Genomic DNA, 17,869 nt, shown 5'->3' on the forward strand with positions numbered 1-17,869 from the left:
TGAATACATCTTGTATGAGTACCCTGAGCATCCTCGGACTTCATTTTTCCTCTCAACGTCATGCATTTATGTGGAAGACTTGAGAAAAAGGTACTGTAAATCTCTATTCATGAAATGAGTTTTGAAGATCTGTGTTTAAATGTAGTCATGTTTAGCTTTTGTCACTCTGGCTTTTTTTTTTTACTATTATTTTTTTTTACAAGTTTAGCCAATGCCAAGGGAATGACAGAGAAAATGGATGCTGAACATACTGCCTCTGGAGACGTGAAAGTTAAACTTTTCCTATACCAAGGGAACCTCACTGCAAAATGGCAGTTCAGGGAGCAATGAAGTCTTTTCATCAGATAAACATTTTTGAGGCAGACTCCAGTAGGAGCTTGAGCTGAAGTAGTGCGAACTCTTATACGTGAGAAGGACTTATGTCTTAGAAGATCTTCAAGATCAGAAGATCTTTCCTGATGCTGTTGAATTGTAGCTGTTTTAGAGTATTATTATGCCCCCTCAGTAGGAAGCTAGCTCTGTATCTGTCTGTTTTCCTCAACTCACCTCTCAGCAAAAGTAAAGAATGTGGATTGAAGGTTGCAGCGCAGAGGTGAGACTGCTACAGTGCTGCACCAGCAATCACACAGAAGCATGTGCACTGCACACAGGCTACGACTTTGAGCAATCTTTTTGGCACAAACTGAGGATGACCCGATTTCCTCGGCCTTCAGTGAGGGGTGTCAGGAGGCCTATAATGAATTTTATAGTGACCAGGACACCTACTGAAAAGTGTGTGAACAATTACTTGTTCAGAAATAGTCATTCAAATGCAACCTGCTGTCAGTCACAGCTTTTGCTACGCTACTTGTTTAACTGTGTAACCCTTCGTGGTTTTTGAGGCTGACACAGAGAGATGGATTTGCACCATGTATCGTTGTAATGTTCTGTTACAGCAATGCTGTGATTAAAAGCACAGATTTCTTCATTTGTTGTACAGGAATATCCTGTAACTTCAGAGGAGAACTACAGGAACGGTAAGGGTGTTTTTGACACCTGTATCCCACCAAAATATAGTGAGATTATCAATGGATTACTTGTCCAGAATGTCATATCCTAAAACACTTAGTAAAGTGAAATTGTTTCACTTTTGTGTGAGGAAGCCACCATTTCTTTCTCAATATTTGTCAACCAAGGATCATAAAAGTGATATAAGGATGATGGTTTGTACATTTGTGATGCTGTCTTTTTATATACAGCTTTCTAAGATTTATACTCTACATTTAAAAACAATGAATTAATCTCACTACAACCATATCGTTCAAACTTACATTTGTGTATTGATGTTTATCAACACTGATTTTGTAATAGCCATAGTTAGAAAAGACAGTTTATTTAACAACTATACATTTTCTGTATGTGTGTTCCTCAAAAGTTGTACATGATCAGATAGAGGACTTTACAGCATTTGTTTGTAATATATCACCATCAGGTTAATATGCTTAGGTTCATTTTTTTGTGTGTGTGCGGCTATCCTGCATCTTCTCAGCAGAGTTGTTAAACACCTGTGAAGATTTTAAATTCTTAAAACAGAGTATTTCAGGGGAAAAAATAGAAAAAGATTTTTATAGGCGTTGCATGACACTTGCTGGATTACTATATACTTTTTTTTTAAAGGAAAAGTAAGAGTACAACTATGGCACGATGGAACACAGAGCTGTTTTTTTCAGAAATGCAGACCGTTGAAAAGCATGGACTGGCATTTAAAAGGAAAGCCATTAATGAACAGAGCTCTTTGCTTCAGTGGGTTTAAGATCAGTATTTGATGGGAAAAGTGTGAGTCTGGAATTGTGATACATTTTTATCAGAGTGCAATACTCTGTGACCAGGTTCTTCAGTTTTTCCACACGTGGAGGGTTTAACGTTAAATACCAGATTTACTTGTTTGAGGATATTTGACCTTATGCAGGATTTTGATTTAGCAGAGTGATACAGCAATGCACTGAAATCACGGTACAAATACAAATTACACTTAGCAGAATATAACAATTGACTATACAGATGAGTCACAATACAGACATGATTCTCATTACTAGTCTCTTAGGATATGCTCACTGTCACAATGCTGGGTGTCCCCAGTTGCTCGGAAGGAATGTGGACTAAAGCCAGCTCAAGCCTTTCTCTCTTCAAACTTCTCTTTGTTCCTTGCTCAGTTTTGGTACTGTGTTGAATTGAGCCATGTATACACTCCCCTTTGCTGGTCTGGCTAACTCAGGAAGACATTCACACTCTTTTGCTTAAGTTTTGAACATTCACACAACCAGCTGACCCATGCAACTGATATAGCCATTTATCTAAAACAAAGGCTGCCCTCTGGTCCCTTTCGTATTAAGTTCAGCTTTCTTTGCAACAGTGATGGTCAGTGGATTTTGAATTGGGTGGGAAAATGTCCGTGTAATAGTGCCTAATGTTTTCAGATGCAGACCGAGGAGTGTTTTTACATGCATCTAGCTATGGAAAATTTGGGAAAATAGCCCAAATTTTTTTTCCTGGTGAAAGTGTTTCATAGTGAAACAAGTTACTGTCTCTTCTGCAGAGAAGAGTTCATTGCCACAGTGGTATTTTTCTTACATGTGAATCTCCAGTTTAAAATCTTTTGACCTTTCCAAGGTCAATCACAAAGCTCCTGTTAGGGTCACTGGAGGAAGATCTTACCCTTAGCACTAAGATACAGAGCTATAGGACATTCATCTAAGCAATACATCCTCCTGGAAGTACACATTTCATTGGAGTCTAATGTTCACTAATATAGAAGCTTGGGTAGAATTTAACTTAGTCTCTTAGAGATTTTCTCTGTTTTAAAAAACTATTTTTCATACATATTTGAAAAATTGTACTGCTGCAGACAGAGCTGAACTTCATTCACGTGAACTTCTTTTTGTCTATTTGCCTGGGAATAGGTATAAATTGTAAAACAACTGAATAGACTTGGGGCTCATTAGGCCTTCATTATAAGAATTTTTTTATCAGATCTTATGTAATTTTCTTAATGTAGAATTAATACACTCATAGTAGAAAACATCGTACATTTCGACTTCAATAAGTAAAGGAGCCTGTTACATTTCAGTAAGTGAAACATAAATGCCACAGGTCAAATACAGCTGAAACAATGTTTTTCATGCCGTTGGCTTATTTTAGATAATCCCTACAAACATTGCCATGTATAAGGTGCGACTGTGCTTTCGGACTGATGCATACGTATGTCTTCAAATTCCTCCTTCTCTCCAAAGCAGAAAAGTAAGCGATGCCTAAAAGTCTCACGATATTTATAGCTAGGGTTCATCAGTGGAATTATGTTTGCTTTCCTGTGGTAGGAGTATCTAGTCCCAAAGTAGGAGAGCATTGTCCAGTGCTGCCCTTCTAGCAACTGTCACCATGAAATGCTTAGGAATAATCATTTACTGATGTGTGCAGTGAACCGATGAGACTTGAGGCTGTGGAGACGGTCTTGGAATTCTTCCGTGAACAGCCATTGAAACTCGTGTCCCTCGGAGCTGCTCTTTTCTTACGGCTGGTGTGGGTGTTGTCTCCATCATTAGTGTCGAACACCACCGTCATGCTGGACTCCATTCTGGACACAGCGTATAGGCTACTTTGCCGGGTGGGATGGAACCTGGCTGCCTTGAGCTCGAGCTCATCATAGCTGGACACCTCAATGAAGGGGCACCAGCGGAAAGCTCGCTTGAAGCCAGCTCGGAACCTGGGAAGAAGGATGCTTGGTGAAAGCCTGTGCTTGCGAGAGCCAGCCACAGGCCTTCATCTGAAAACATATACCATGCTGAAAACATATACATGACACTGGCTCGGCTAATTATCTTGCCCCTAATCCTGTTTGTGGTGAAGTTAGTGGAAGTTTGCTTGACTAAAGTCCAAGTAGGGTAAAAAACCAGTGCTAACAGCTCATTTCTGTTTCTGATTTTCTACATACTTTCCCTGCATTTTTACATTGGTATTTTCCTGATACTCAATTTCCCTTCCTTTGCCCATGCCTAAATAAACAAACACCAGCTTTCATAGCATTATCTTCACAGAAATTGTTTTGATTTGACCTATGATGAAATCTCTACCTATATTTTTGTCTTCTCTCAGCAAGAAATTTTGTAGCATTCTTTTCTCTAAAATACCACCCCAGCTTCCATATTCCAATACCCGTACTGTGTTTCCCTCTCTAACAGAGATGCTAAAATGGGAATGATGTAATGGCTAATAATTGTTCATATAAAATATTTGGAAAATAATTTGTAATAATTAAAGAAGATCCTAGAAAGTTAAACACTGTGAACAATGTATAAATAGGAATTTTGAGGCTTTAGCACATTAGTGCTTGCAATATTCATACAGGGTTCTTTTTATTTCAATTCAGAGGCAGAGGTTTACTATAAAGACTATTATTACTTTTTGTGTGTATGTGTTTCCAGAAATAGAGGTTAAATATATTAGAAAAACAGTTCAGTGTATATTTATGTGTAACCTGAAAAAGAACACCTTTTCACCTAGACCTAAAACTTACCAGACTTTCTCACTTGTCTTGCTTCTCTTGTTTTTGTTTTAACAATCAGCTGTGTTGTTTATTGTGTCTGTAAGCTTTCTGGAGCAATGGTTCAGCTGCCACAGTGATGACTACAGATAAAAATTTAGATTAAGTTTTCAGTGAAAGTTGACGGATCTTACAGAATAACTTTCTTTCCTCCTCAATTTTTTAAGTTTGCCACAGAGCCGTCACATGATGACAAATGAGCAGGTAGCTTGCTATTCAGCATTCCTCTGTTTAGATGCAGTCCACATTATGAAAAATACAGAAAGAACCTCTGATGGAAATGGATTTAGCGAAGGAAGCTGTAAAACCTAAACATCTTTAAACGGTATTATTTTTTGTCTCACCTTCTATCCTCTTTCTCATTTAGGGCATGTTTTTTCTTCATCTTGAAATAACGCTCTCTTTATATGGATACATAAGTAATATCCTAATTAGCCTGGAAGATGAGGCTGGGGATAGGTGGTTAAACTCTGTCTGATACCAGAGCCATCAGAGATAACAATACTGGACGAATTGATCTGACTCCCAGCTACAGGCTGTATTTTCCTACTGCATGAAAAGGAAGCAGACATTCTGGCTTCTTGATTTCAATATGGAACTTAATTATACGAAAACTTTCACCAATATTTCATTCTTGCATTGAATTCTGAAGAAGGTGACTTTATTGTGTCTCAAAATTATGAAATTTTTGTTGATTTGTATTCTTTAATCCAGACTTTTAATTTTACAGGGTACAAGTGTCAGCACAAGCCACATCAGAGATATTAATTTTTTATGAATAATGTCATTTGTAACTCTGCCATGAAAAGTTTTTGAATAAAATGGCATTGTTTTAGAGGGTTTATGGTAGTAATTGAGAAAATATGAGGCCTGGTTCTTCCTCGCCTTTGATTTTGCAGACACTGGACACCCAGTGAAATCTGGTTTCTGTTGAAATTAATGGGAAATTTGCCATTTGAGTTAGGATTTTGTTCTGGCATACTAAAACTTTACCTCTTCTTTAAACAGTTGTGAATGATCAAAAGCGGCAGAAGGCTGTATGAAATCAGGCATTACCTTGACATTTTAAAAGACTATGAATGTTAAGCATCGTGAGCTATCCTCATCCAGGAGGCAGACTCCGGTGTTTTTAAATCAAGAAAAACTCAGCAGGATTTGGTCACTTCATTTTTGGTTAGACTCCTTTTGGCAGGTATTGCATGATCTTTACTGGGGTTTTATAAATATTTAACAAAGTTGCTATAAAGCTTGTCAGCAATTAAACTTGACACTGGCTGCTCACTCAAAAGAGATTTCAAATAGTATTTAAGATTACTTATTCAATACTGATTCATACTGACTGAGTTTGTGAACTAATTCATTGTTCTTGGCGATCTTTATCCAGTAATACTAGAAGAAATACTGAAAAATAGGATGGCCAGGATGATGTTTGTTTAGATCCTGGTCCTACAAGCTGAAATGAAAAACATGAGTTCATTCTGCAATCCAGTAGTCTCAAACTGCCAAATATCCGTAAAATCTCACCAAACTCAACAAGTGCAGTGCCTTTGAAATTCAGAGCATAATGCCTTGCTGTCAAACAGTACTGTAATTTACTATTGAGTAATGAGAATATAAATATTTGTTTTATCAGCCTGCTACAGAGCTCAGTAGAAATCTAATGGTGAGGTATAAAATACACAGTAAATCACATTTTATATTATATCCTTCCAGCACTGCAAAACAAATTTGTGGCTACAATTAGTTAGTGAACATACAGATTGCACTGTATATCACTAATGACTGTCTTTACTTCTTTATTTTAGTGTTTTGCAAGCCAAAAAATATTAAACTGCTGTACATTTTAAATTTTGCATATGGAAATGGGAAGGGTTGGTTCATGAATACTGAATTTTGCTCTGAAATTTTAAGTAGACCAAAGTATTTACTGGAAGTGCACATTTGTTTTTTAGGGATTAATTTCAAGTACAAACCTAAAAGAAGGATTTTTTTGTTGTTTTGTTTTCTTTCCCCCCAACTGCAAACTATTCAAGTGACAATTCTTTTGTCTTTTATCCCATTGAAACCATTTATATTCTCACTGAAGTTATGCATACCAACTGTTTCATAACCAGCTCTTACCTCTTATTAAGACAGCAGTAGATAATGGGATTGTACATTGTAGAGCTCATGGCAAGCCAAAAGCTGGCCAAATAGATTTGCTGAATGTATTTCCACCGATTTAATTGTTGATAGATCCCAGTAACTATGAAGTAAATGTGGTAGGGCAGCCAGCAGATGGCAAATGTCAGCACAACCACAATCATCATTTTTACCACCTGAAAGAAGGAAGTAATAATACTATTTTATAATATACCTTAGCCTTTTTCATTTGGACTAGCATTTCAACATCCATTAATAATTTTCTTGCATTTGATTATTAAAGTTAGTAAAAGCAAAGATAAATATGCCTTTATATAATTGTCCTTTTAATCTGACTTTCCTAAATTTGTGTTTATTCTCCCCCCACCCCACCCCCCCACCCCCCCCGCCTTGGCTGGAGATCCTCCTTTTCCTAAGGAAAATAACATGAAAATATTCTCTAACTTTATTTATATTGATTCTTCCAAGAAATGTATTTGCTTACTTATATTTGGCTATCTAAAATATTACTCTTTTCTGTATACCTAATAATGGAATAAGGTTACAGGGTGATTTATTTGGACACCTCATTTTGGCCTTTATTGACCCTGGTGTCTTTTTCTGTTGTGGTCTGCAAGTATATTCCTTGTCCGCAGTTATTAGATGTGATTTGAGTAAACACTAGGTTGTAGGAAATGAGCAACTGCAGCATCCTGTTTAGCTTCAGAGGCTAACAATTTCCTTGGCTGGTGATGGTTATTTGTTGTTTTCTGCAGGCATCGTAACACCTGTTAACTTCCATAGTTTCCATGAAGCACAAATGAAGAGGAGCTCTGCTTTGTGCTTGAAATGCAAGATGAAAAGTTATGAGCCATGTAAAATTTTCACTTCTGTCTTTCCCTCTTCGGCTATGTTAAATACTAGCCCAGCTACCATTTTCAACAAAATATGCCACATGCTTACACAACAGATTTTCTTTTTGTAGGTAAAATGAAACCAGACATGCTAGGTCTGTGCTGGGAGGTCTCTTGTTCATTTGTACTGTGAATACTGAGGAATAATAGGGATTGCTATCAACAGTTCCTTTCATTGCTCTGTACAAGGTGCTGTTTCCTACTGTTTGTGGTTTTGCCAGGAAAAAAAAAAAAAGAGCTGAAATTTCCCATACCTACATGTCTTAGGTTGATATTTTGATAAAATTTCAGCTAGTGTAATTAAATCATTTTACATATAAATGTCGTGGCGCCATCCTTAACTCATATTACATCTTCCTGTGGGAAACATAAAGCAATTTTTCATTTAGTATCTGGCACCAGTTTACAAGCTTTCCTGCTTATGAGAATGCTTTTTGCTTATGAGAATGCTTATTATTACTGATACATATACCAGTCATCATTTAAAGATCCAAAAGGGGCATCTGTCCACACATACAACAACATAATAAATATTTGGTTCTTCTAAAGCACTTTTCATCAGTTAACTGTAAATCATTGCAGAAGGAAGATCAGTGTTATTAGGGAAGGCGACACACCAAAACATATCACTTTCACCTCTGGTGAGTGTACATCTGTATGTCTATATCTAGGCATGTGTAAATGTATATGGGGCTGTATATGAGATGTTTTTTGGGGGAGGGAAGAGGTTGTGACTGTATGTGAATAGACATTTCTGGACTAAAATATATATCTGAAAGGATGCCATAAAAATATGTTGTATTTTCAAAGTGTAATCAGGCAAATCCATATTTATACTGAAAATTTCATCATACAGTGCTTAAGAACTGAAACAGTGGAGCTTTCCAGCAATAAATGTAGTTTGATCTGGTTGAACACTGTGTCACTCATGCCCCAGAGCTGCTAGAAATCACAGTAAGAGTGCAGGTTGCCAGTTTGGCATACTAAATTGTGTTAGCAACATTTTCAAAAGAAAGTTGTTTATCTTTTTTCTGACATCCAAATTCTTATTGCCCAGTTTTCTGTGTTATATCAAAGGGCAAGGCAAGCAGTACTTCAAGAGTCTACTTAAAGGTCTCCTAAAGCTAATAAACATTCACAAGCTGTACAAATAATAGCTTTTTGATTTCAACTGCTGCACTCAAAAATTAACACAAAATGAATTAAGTTTTGTTTTAACCCAAATGTAATATTTCAGGTTTTCTTCAGGGAAACTGAAATCCCAAAATAACTATTGATGGTATTAATAACTATTTACTATAATTAAGTATAATAACTATTTAACCAAAGAAAATCCTCAACTGAATTTTTTTTGTCACAATTTCAGGCAATTTGATTCTTATTTTAAACCTTTTAACTTTTTGGTTTTTTAAGTTTTTAAATGAAAAATGCCAAATCACTCCCAGAAAATCATATCTTTCCTGCAAGGTTACTGTTTTGTTTAAAACAAACCACTCATCTTTGAAAACAGTAAAATCAGCATAAAATTTTCTTCTTGCTGTTTCTGTCTGGAAATCCATGATTAAATATTAAGACATCATCATCATGAAAGCAGAAATTTCTGAAGCAAGTAGTTAAACTAGACAAGCAAAAGATGATTTTAGATGGCCATTAGTGTTTGATTTAATTTGTGAGGTAACAGGTCACTGGAATGACAGACAGTGAAGCACGCTACGTTCTTAATCATTCAGGTTTGCAACCGTTTTTCATAAATAGCAAAAATTACCTAAAAATTTGAAGTATCATTTTCCTCTCAGATAAGGCTATATCAGTCTGAGTTTCACGAAGTGAATGGTAATATACTGATATATGCATGTTTAGGGGGAGACATGCAATGAGGTTTCCTTATTAATGTGTAAAGTATTTTTTCCTGGAACAAAAAAGTGCTAATTTTTCCAGCAAAAAGGGACGTTTAAGAAAAGTCAAGGTTGAGTCGTCATTCTTTTGAGTATTTTATATAGTACAATGCACTCATTGACTTATTTCCTAAGGAGAAGACAAGTGAGATGTTGCAAGTCTGCGTGGCATAAAATTGTTTGAAACACAGGGCAGTTACAGTTGAATTAGAAGTCAACCACAGAATTTATGAGAGGAATCAAAAAGCGCTACTTTGTCTTCATTTCATCAGCTAAGAATATCTATATGTTGGCAGAAATGGAGGAAACGAATAATAAGAGGAAACTAAAAAGGAGGGAGATGATTCCCAGTCTTCCTTCCTCTTTCAGAGACAGGCACACACAACGTGCAAGGCCATACCTTACAGTTTATGGCTGCGGTTCTTATCCATTTCCTTGGTCTTTCCAGCATGAAGTTTCATTTCTTGATGATATCAATAACTGTGAACAGAAACTGCCTTCAAGGTCTATAAAGCCAGGGCACCTTGATTTTACTTGGTATAAATCCTGATGAATGAGTGCCAGTAAACTGTTAAGCTCAATTAGGGCACAGGGAAAATAAGTGAAACAGGCCAAGTATGAATTTGCCGCAAAAGCCCGATTGTCTCCTCCCAGTACACCGTGATGTTTCATGAAAAAATTTCCGATGACACTTTGCAGGTTCAACTGCAGAGTATAAAAGAGACCCTCAATGAATTGTATTGTTTGGAGTACTTAGACCTGTGGCTCCGGCAATACAAAATTCTTTTATTTTGCTTCTTTTTAATATGCCTGTTCTGCTTTGTTTTTTTGAGATATTACCATTTTTTCAGTTGCTTTCTCCTCTGTTCTGGGTTGCATAACATTCATTAATAAGGGTTTGCTCTTATGTGTTAGGAAGCATTTCTGAAGCAAGCAATCCAGAAAATTACTGAATTCATTTGTGCTTAATGTCTGTCTCTGTTCCTGCCACCATTTCACCACGGAGCTTTCCAAAATGTGTGATTGCAGCCAACATCCCCAACTTGTGTCCCAGTGGCACCGTTTTCCCCTGGTGTTCTGTGCAATCTCCCTTTGTGTATTGCGGGCAGCATGGCCGGAGGAAAGGGGTTTTTTTCTGTTCCAGGACTTTTGTTAAAATGAGTTGTACTGAATCTCTCAGTTGTGCATCCTTTAGGTAAGTCTTGAGGCTAGATTTGGAATATGATGCAAAATCAAAGTATTTTATATTTTGATTTTCATCAACATGTTCTGCTGATGTTGATGTACTTCTGTATATGTCTAAGAAAAACTATGTCTATAAAAAAGTTAATTTATGTGCTTTGTAGTCTTGCCTGTTCCTTTAAATTCTTCCTCTCTGAGTAAGAAACATTCTTTCATTAATGAATGATATGTAATGAGAAAAAAATGTATTTAAAGGAACCAAACAGACATAAGTTCATTGGAGTTGGAGTTTGCAGGTTTGTTTTTGTTGTGAAACATTTGAAGCAGTAAAAGTGAAAAGCAGCTAACAGATTCTGCTACACTCGCAAAGAGCAGCAAATGCATTTTTTTTTTTCTCCTGTTTTTATTTTGCGTGAAAAGTAGCTAGAAAAATGAGTCTGATTTAGATGTAGCATTGAGAACAGCTCTTGAAAGATTAGGAATAAAATATAATTTTATGAGAGACTCAGTTGATGCTGGAGGGGCTATAGCAATTCACATTGCGAGGCATTGATTTGCCGTCAATACCTAAGACTTCGGCCAGGGAATCGTTTCCTTTTCAATCTGCTCTGCAGGTCCTTATTGCCTTTCTAAGTCATCTTTGATATTGCTGCTTCTACAAGGTCAGGAATTTGGCTTCTGATTTCATTTGCACCAATATCACACACTATAACTTCATGAGTTTCAGAACTTTTACTTCTAGGTGTTATGCAGATGTAAATGAGAAGCAGCGCAAATACTTCGAGACCCCATGCAGTGTAAGAATGTCTTGGTTTACCCACTCATGGATATTATTTGTCCATGTGAATACAACTTAAACACAGTTCACAGATAATCTCAGGGAGTCATAAGGTGTTTCTCTCTCTGCTCCGTGCTCTTTTGGAAGAAGTAAAATACCAAATGAACACTGCACAAAGTATTTCTCCCAACGTGTTAGGATGCAATCAGTAAATCCACTTCCCAATCCTGGGGACAAACGTGGCATTTGTGCACTAAGCACCAGAGAGAAGGGAACACCATTATGTCTCTTGCTTCACCACAATGCTTAGCTGGAGTAAACTATCTGTCTTTTGCAAGAAAATTAAGATTCAAAGGTAACACTACTGGCATTAGTACAGTGATAGGATTTATTTCTAAGATACCAAGTGCTGTGGGTTTTCATATAATTTTGACAAGCTCAGGGATTTTCTATGCGCTTTTAGCCCATAGAAAGGATAGATCCTTAATAGCTGAAGGAGATGCACATTTAGAAGGAGAAAGAATCTGAGAGCTTGGAATTCTTTCAGTCAGGTAAGTCAATTCCAGTGCTCAACAAATAATTTTATTCTTCTGACTTATGCTTTCCATCCATTTTTTCTCAGTTGCTTGAAATAAAGAAACTACTTTTCATTTCAGTTTGCATAATCCCTTGCTGCAGACAGAATTCACAATCACTTAATTTAAGCTGTAAAGTTGAAAAAGATATTCTGTTCTAGTATGAAGTAGCTTTGAATCAGATTGCTTGTCTTACAAATGCTAAAATGTGGGGTCCCTCCCAAATCAAAGCAATTCTGACATTTTTCATGAACGGTCTTAGCTACTGCCATTTTGAAATGATACTTTTCTAATGTTGCATAGAAAACAGCTTTGACAGTGACTTTACGATTCTCTCAACATGTCAAGAAATATCTATTCCACTGAAGAAAAGGGGTAAATCTTTTGCTCAGGCTTTCTTCCTTGAGAAGGCATGATTTTACAAGCATCTGACTGGGGGCAGGGAGGAAAAGTTGCCACAAGTCTTATGTTACTTTATCTGAAAGAGATGTCTTCATTTCTCACAGGAGATTGTTAGATATGAGACAATATGCTAATGTCTGCGGCTCAAACTAAAAGAGTTTTTTTCTGTAACCTAGGTGAAAAGTAAAGGTAGGTGTCCTTGTATCATCACCTTGGTCCTCAGCATGGAGTAGCATAAGAAGTTTATATTCTTTAGAAAATGACTCTGAGTGGCTGTTGTGGGATTGGCATTACTGGATATGGTTATCCACCTGAGATCTAGTGCTGAAAAAAAGTGAAAAAGCTGATCTAGTGCTTTTGTAGTTAAAATTCACACCATCACTTATTTTACAATAGTTTCCTTCTGTAGATATGACTTGGAATGAGTAGTGGGGCACACTTCACTTCTGTGCTTCCAAGCAGAGATGAGATTTGGTGTGGGGGAATCAAAATAATCATATCTTCTTTTGTTTCCCCAATAGGAGTAGTTGGTTCTTAAGTCTACTTTCTGCCACAATTCTGAAAATGTTCTAGGACCTTTAATCCTCATTGAAAGCTCTCTCAGAGCCTTGCCAATGTCTTAAGACTCACTTGAATTTTCTGTATAAGACTTCAGAAGAATTGACACATGAATTTTTTCTCTTGAAAACCAGACCTTATATTGAACAGTGCAATAAACAAAGGCTGTGCTGAATTATGCCAATGAATTATGCAAAAGTATCCCTAAACGTGGTCTGCTTTATGTGGGCTCCTATCAATGGAAACTGCCCTCTTGAACGTAAAATGAGATGGGTACCTTTGGTTATCTTCAAAACAGGAGCACAGGCTCTTATTTCATATGGAAAGCGTACAGTCTTTTGGATTGTTTTATTTTGAGCTTGTTCACTTAGGGGAATTAAATAAGTGATTTATATCATTAGAAACAATTTTCATGTTTACCATATTTCTCTATAATTTTGGGACAAGAACATCATGGGAAAGAATGCAGATTATTTAATATATAGTTTGAAAAACCTCTTTCTTCTCTTTTCTGTTGATAGGAATAAAATTGTGTTGCCTGAAGATGAAATGAATTATTCCTGGACTGCACTTGTTTAAAATGCATGGCAAAATTCTGTTCAGAAAAAAACCAGTTTAAGCTATTCTTTTATTGCCATAATAATTATGCATTTGCAATGGTAGTAACATCTTTCCTTTCAAAGGTCGAAGCAAAAGTGTTTATTATGACCTAAGAAAAAAACAAACCAAAAAAATAATGCCCCCCAGTCCTATTTTAATTTAAATTGAGTTGAAAGGAAACTGCTAATGTCAGTGATGCCTGAAGCATATTTTGCATTTGATGCACTTAGTTTATTTTTGTTATTCCACAAACGACTGTGCAAGGGTATGAATTTGTTAGGAGAAGTAGACTTGTAACTCACATACAGAACATTTTGGAAACGTTTGGTCAGTAAAAAGGTGGTATAAGCTCTGGTCAATTATTCTTGCTAAAAAGTGTCAGGAGTGTCGTTGTCCTGACAGCATCTGCTATTTCTGCTTTTGTACAGACATTTTAGCATTTCTTCAAGTATTAAAGTACTACGCTACTTGGCCATAATGGTCAACACACTGATCATTACTGCACTGGTTTGATACTCCTGTGGAATAAGGTCTGAGCTGGCCCATACCAGGGTGGCTGAAACTATTTCCTCGGAAACCTGCTCCAAAGCCTGTAGAAATCAAATAAACTCTTTCTATCCACTGCAGAAAATGAGTAATGACATAAAGATGCTTTGAATAGGTTGTTTACAATGTTGCAGTACAGAAACTTCTAAAGCACGAAGTACTTGAGTTAAAGGATTAAATTTGTTAAGTGGAGGTATCAACAGCCATAACACAGACACCCCTCGGTGTGTAGGTGATCATTTTCACCTGCTTCTAAAAAGCACGTTTGGAATATTGTAGGTTCTCTGCAGTTCAGCTCCTGCCACCATTCGTGATGTCTCTGGGCTGTTTCATCTGGTTCCCTCTTTGTAAGTTTATGCTGTAGCAGGAGTTTAGTGAGGTCTGCCATGCTAAGTCTTAAGGAAGTAGCTACTTCCTTCTACTTTAACTCAGAAAAAGACGTGCTGAAATTATGTCTTGCTTTTACATGAATAGCAACAGGTAATGAATGTAAAAGTGTGTAAGTGCAATACTGGAACTGCAGTTCTGCTGTGCTGGATATACAGCTCTCGACACTGCAGTCCTTCAAAATGACTGATCTGTGCCAGGTTCCCTGGACTCTTCACCACACAGGCGCTGGGCACCATTCCAGAAAGCTCAACAGACTCAAAACTCATGCTAAAATTAATTTGTTCACGACTTCCTTACAGGGAGTCAGTGAGGAAGGGGCTTCTTAGGAGCTCGCTCTCATCTGTGTGTGTCTCTCTCTCTCTATACACACACACACACAGGGCTATACATGTGGTCACAATTTAATATATGTAATGGGATAACTTTGCAGATTAGACGACACACATTCAGAGACAACAAAAGACCTTCTGAGGTTTTCAAGGTTTGTTTGTATGCTGGTGAAAGAATTTGCTTAGAACTTAAAGAAGATACTTTGTCCTGAACGTGGGATATTAAGGTTATCTCCCAAACTTGAACCTGGGGAGAACTGCCCAGAGGAAATGAAGGCTGTCTTAAAAAACCCCAACTCCATAGTTTTAAACATGGAGATCATAATCTCCATGCTTAAAATTTAAATTTTGAAAAAGAGACAGATTTGGTTTTAATTTGTCTTTCCAGTAGGTATCTTGGTTTTATTATTAAGGAACGTGTATAGTTCAATTCAGCAATACATTTAAAACCACACTGAGTTAACTAACAATTGGAGTGGTTTGTTGAAATTTTTGGTCTGTTTAATCCAGTGTTACTTCCATTCTTACAAATATGAGGCATTACTAAACAAAAATTTTTGCCCTAGGACCGTGAATAGACTTAACATTTCACATGAATTTTCTGCCACAAGTGATCAGAAATATAGAAATAGAGAGGAGAAACATCATAGAAATTCCAAGTGCACAATCCTGAGCCTACTCACTGATCATGCAGAACCAGTCTGTTAACTCTGCCCCTGACCTGGAGTTGTTGCCAGCTCTTCTGTAAGAAAGTTTTAACCAGAAAACTTGCATCAGTCTGTCAGTAAATGCACTGTGCAAGGTTTATGCACAGTATAAAGCCATTTTTAGAATTTACTGTTCATTTACTCCCCTGTGGTTGCTGCTTGAAGCACGGATGATGAGTGTGCAGTGATGTGTTCACAGTTCATAGCTGAGTTTTAGGAAAAATTGAGACAATGAATGGAAGCTGGTACTTGGTAGATAGAGAGCAGAGCAGGGAAGCTTCCAGTAATTTCATTGTATTTCAGTGTTTTAACGCTGTTCAGAAAATGATCAGGAGGTCTGACTTTATTTTTACCTCAATAAGAAAACTTGTTCAAAATGTGGGCAAATTATTAAAAAGAGAACAAATTCCCAGGGAAAAAAATATCCTGAAAAGGAGAAAATATGAACCCTGTTTTTCCAAAGTTCTAAGCCCATAAAATAGCTCTGTGAAGAATATTTTGGTTTTAACATGCAACGAAAACAATTCCCTAGTGCCTCCTGTGCCAGTCTTTCCCTAGGCAACTGCTAAGCATGTGACGAGTGAGACTATAAAATGAAAATTATGATACACAACATTAAGAATTATTTTGCTCATTCCCTACATTTTCAGTAGGTATTCAGTACATATACTCGGTAATGGAAAGGGTTTAACAGAATGTCCTGGTTTCAGCTGAGATAGAGTTAATTTTCTTTATAGTAGCTAGTGTGGGGCTATGTTCTGGATTTGTGCTGGAAACAGTGTTGAGAACACACTCATGTTTTAGTTGTTGCTAAGCAGTGCTTACACTAAATCAAGGCCTTTTCAGCTTCCCATGCTCTGCCAGGTGCACCAGAAGCTGGGAGGGACACGGCTGGGACAGCTGACCCCAGCGGACCAAAGGGCTATTCCATACCATATGGTGTCATGCTCAGCATATAAAGCTGGGGGAAGAAGAAGGAAGGGGGGGACATTTGGAGTGATGGCGTTTGTCTTCCCAAGTACCCGTTATGCGTGATGGAGCCCTGCTTTCCTGGAGATGGCTGAACACCTGCCTGCCCATGGGAAGTAGGGAATGAATTCCTTGTTTCGCTTTGCTTGCATGCATGGCTTTTGCTTTACCTATTAAACTGCCTTTATCTCAACCCACGAGTTTTCTCACTTTTACCCTTCCCATTCTCTCCCCCATCCCACCGGGGGGGAGTGAGCGAGCGGCTGGGTGGGGCTTAGTTTCCGGCTGGGGTTAAACCACGACACAGAACTTTTTAAAACTTAAAAAAAAAAAAAAGTTTTCTCAGAGTATTGTTTATGCTGCCTCGTATTGCTGGAAAAAAGCCTCTGTGTGGGTGTGTGTGTTTAGGGAGGGGGTCATACATTGTCATTAATGTGTTGATTGTGCAAGAATTTAAGAATTTAATTAATGGTAAATAAAAATGCCCAAATCGAGTTTTGCTGTCAACACTCTGTTTGTATTCTGGTTGAGAATTATAATAGCTATGGGAATGTATTACCGATCCAAATAGGAAAAGATGTCTTCTTCTGCTAGTATTTTCACCAGACAGATATTCATATGATATCCTGGCCCTTATTACCCTTTACAAGGTTTTGTTAAGCTTATGAGAAAATAAGGTAAAAAAAAATCCCTATTCTGCAAGCTTTTAACTGTAATAGCAATTACTTGCAAGTAGTGACTTTTACTGTTGTGTTACTAGCAATCTGGTGAGTCTGACAGGGTATCTGTCTTTATGGGTATGGGACACCTGTTCAAAACGTTAGTGGAACACGAACATTTACGGTCTGGTCCAATAGTCCACTTCATGACCAGTGCTGACTCACCCATGCAGAGCCATAGAGAAGAACAACAGACAGAATTACCAGTAGTGCTTCATGGGAAGCATGCTAAGCAGCATGCCACGTGTATAACTTCATCTACAGCGTTACAAAACCAGTTTTAGGCACGTGTAACAGTTTGTGAAGTCAGGCTCTAGCTTTATTAGGATTGGTTTGCATTTACCCTGTTAACAAGGATATTTCATACTTGCCATAACTTGTCAGAGTTAAGGATATCATAGTAAGAGGTGTCCTGAAGCAGAATCAGAGGAAACCTATCTTTAGTTATTAATTTTTGCAAGTAACTTTTACCTGTTGCATTTCACTACCGAGCACGATTTGGGAAACACTTTCCACTGGAAAGGTAGTGGAGAGAAACATTTTTTATTAGAAAATATTTAATACTAACCTCCCTCCAAACCAGGATATATTCTGTAAGTGCCAGTCTT

General features: G+C 37.3%; 1 protein-coding gene across 1 annotated transcript in view; it reads right to left on the reverse strand.

Moving 5' to 3' along the window:
- Nucleotides 1–3,423: 3,423 nt before the first annotated feature.
- Nucleotides 3,424–17,869, reverse strand: part of TACR3 (tachykinin receptor 3) — a 41,349-nt gene continuing 26,903 nt past the window's right edge. The window contains exons 4-5 of the mRNA XM_075499282.1: nt 6,698–6,894; nt 3,424–3,739 (exon numbers count right to left, since the gene is read on the reverse strand). Of these exons, the coding sequence (XP_075355397.1) occupies nt 3,424–3,739; nt 6,698–6,894 (513 nt within the window). The remainder of the gene's footprint in view (nt 3,740–6,697; nt 6,895–17,869) is intronic.

The sequence above is a fragment of the Mycteria americana genome, chromosome 4 (assembly GCF_035582795.1).
Source record: "Mycteria americana isolate JAX WOST 10 ecotype Jacksonville Zoo and Gardens chromosome 4, USCA_MyAme_1.0, whole genome shotgun sequence".
NCBI lineage: Eukaryota > Metazoa > Chordata > Aves > Ciconiiformes > Ciconiidae > Mycteria > Mycteria americana.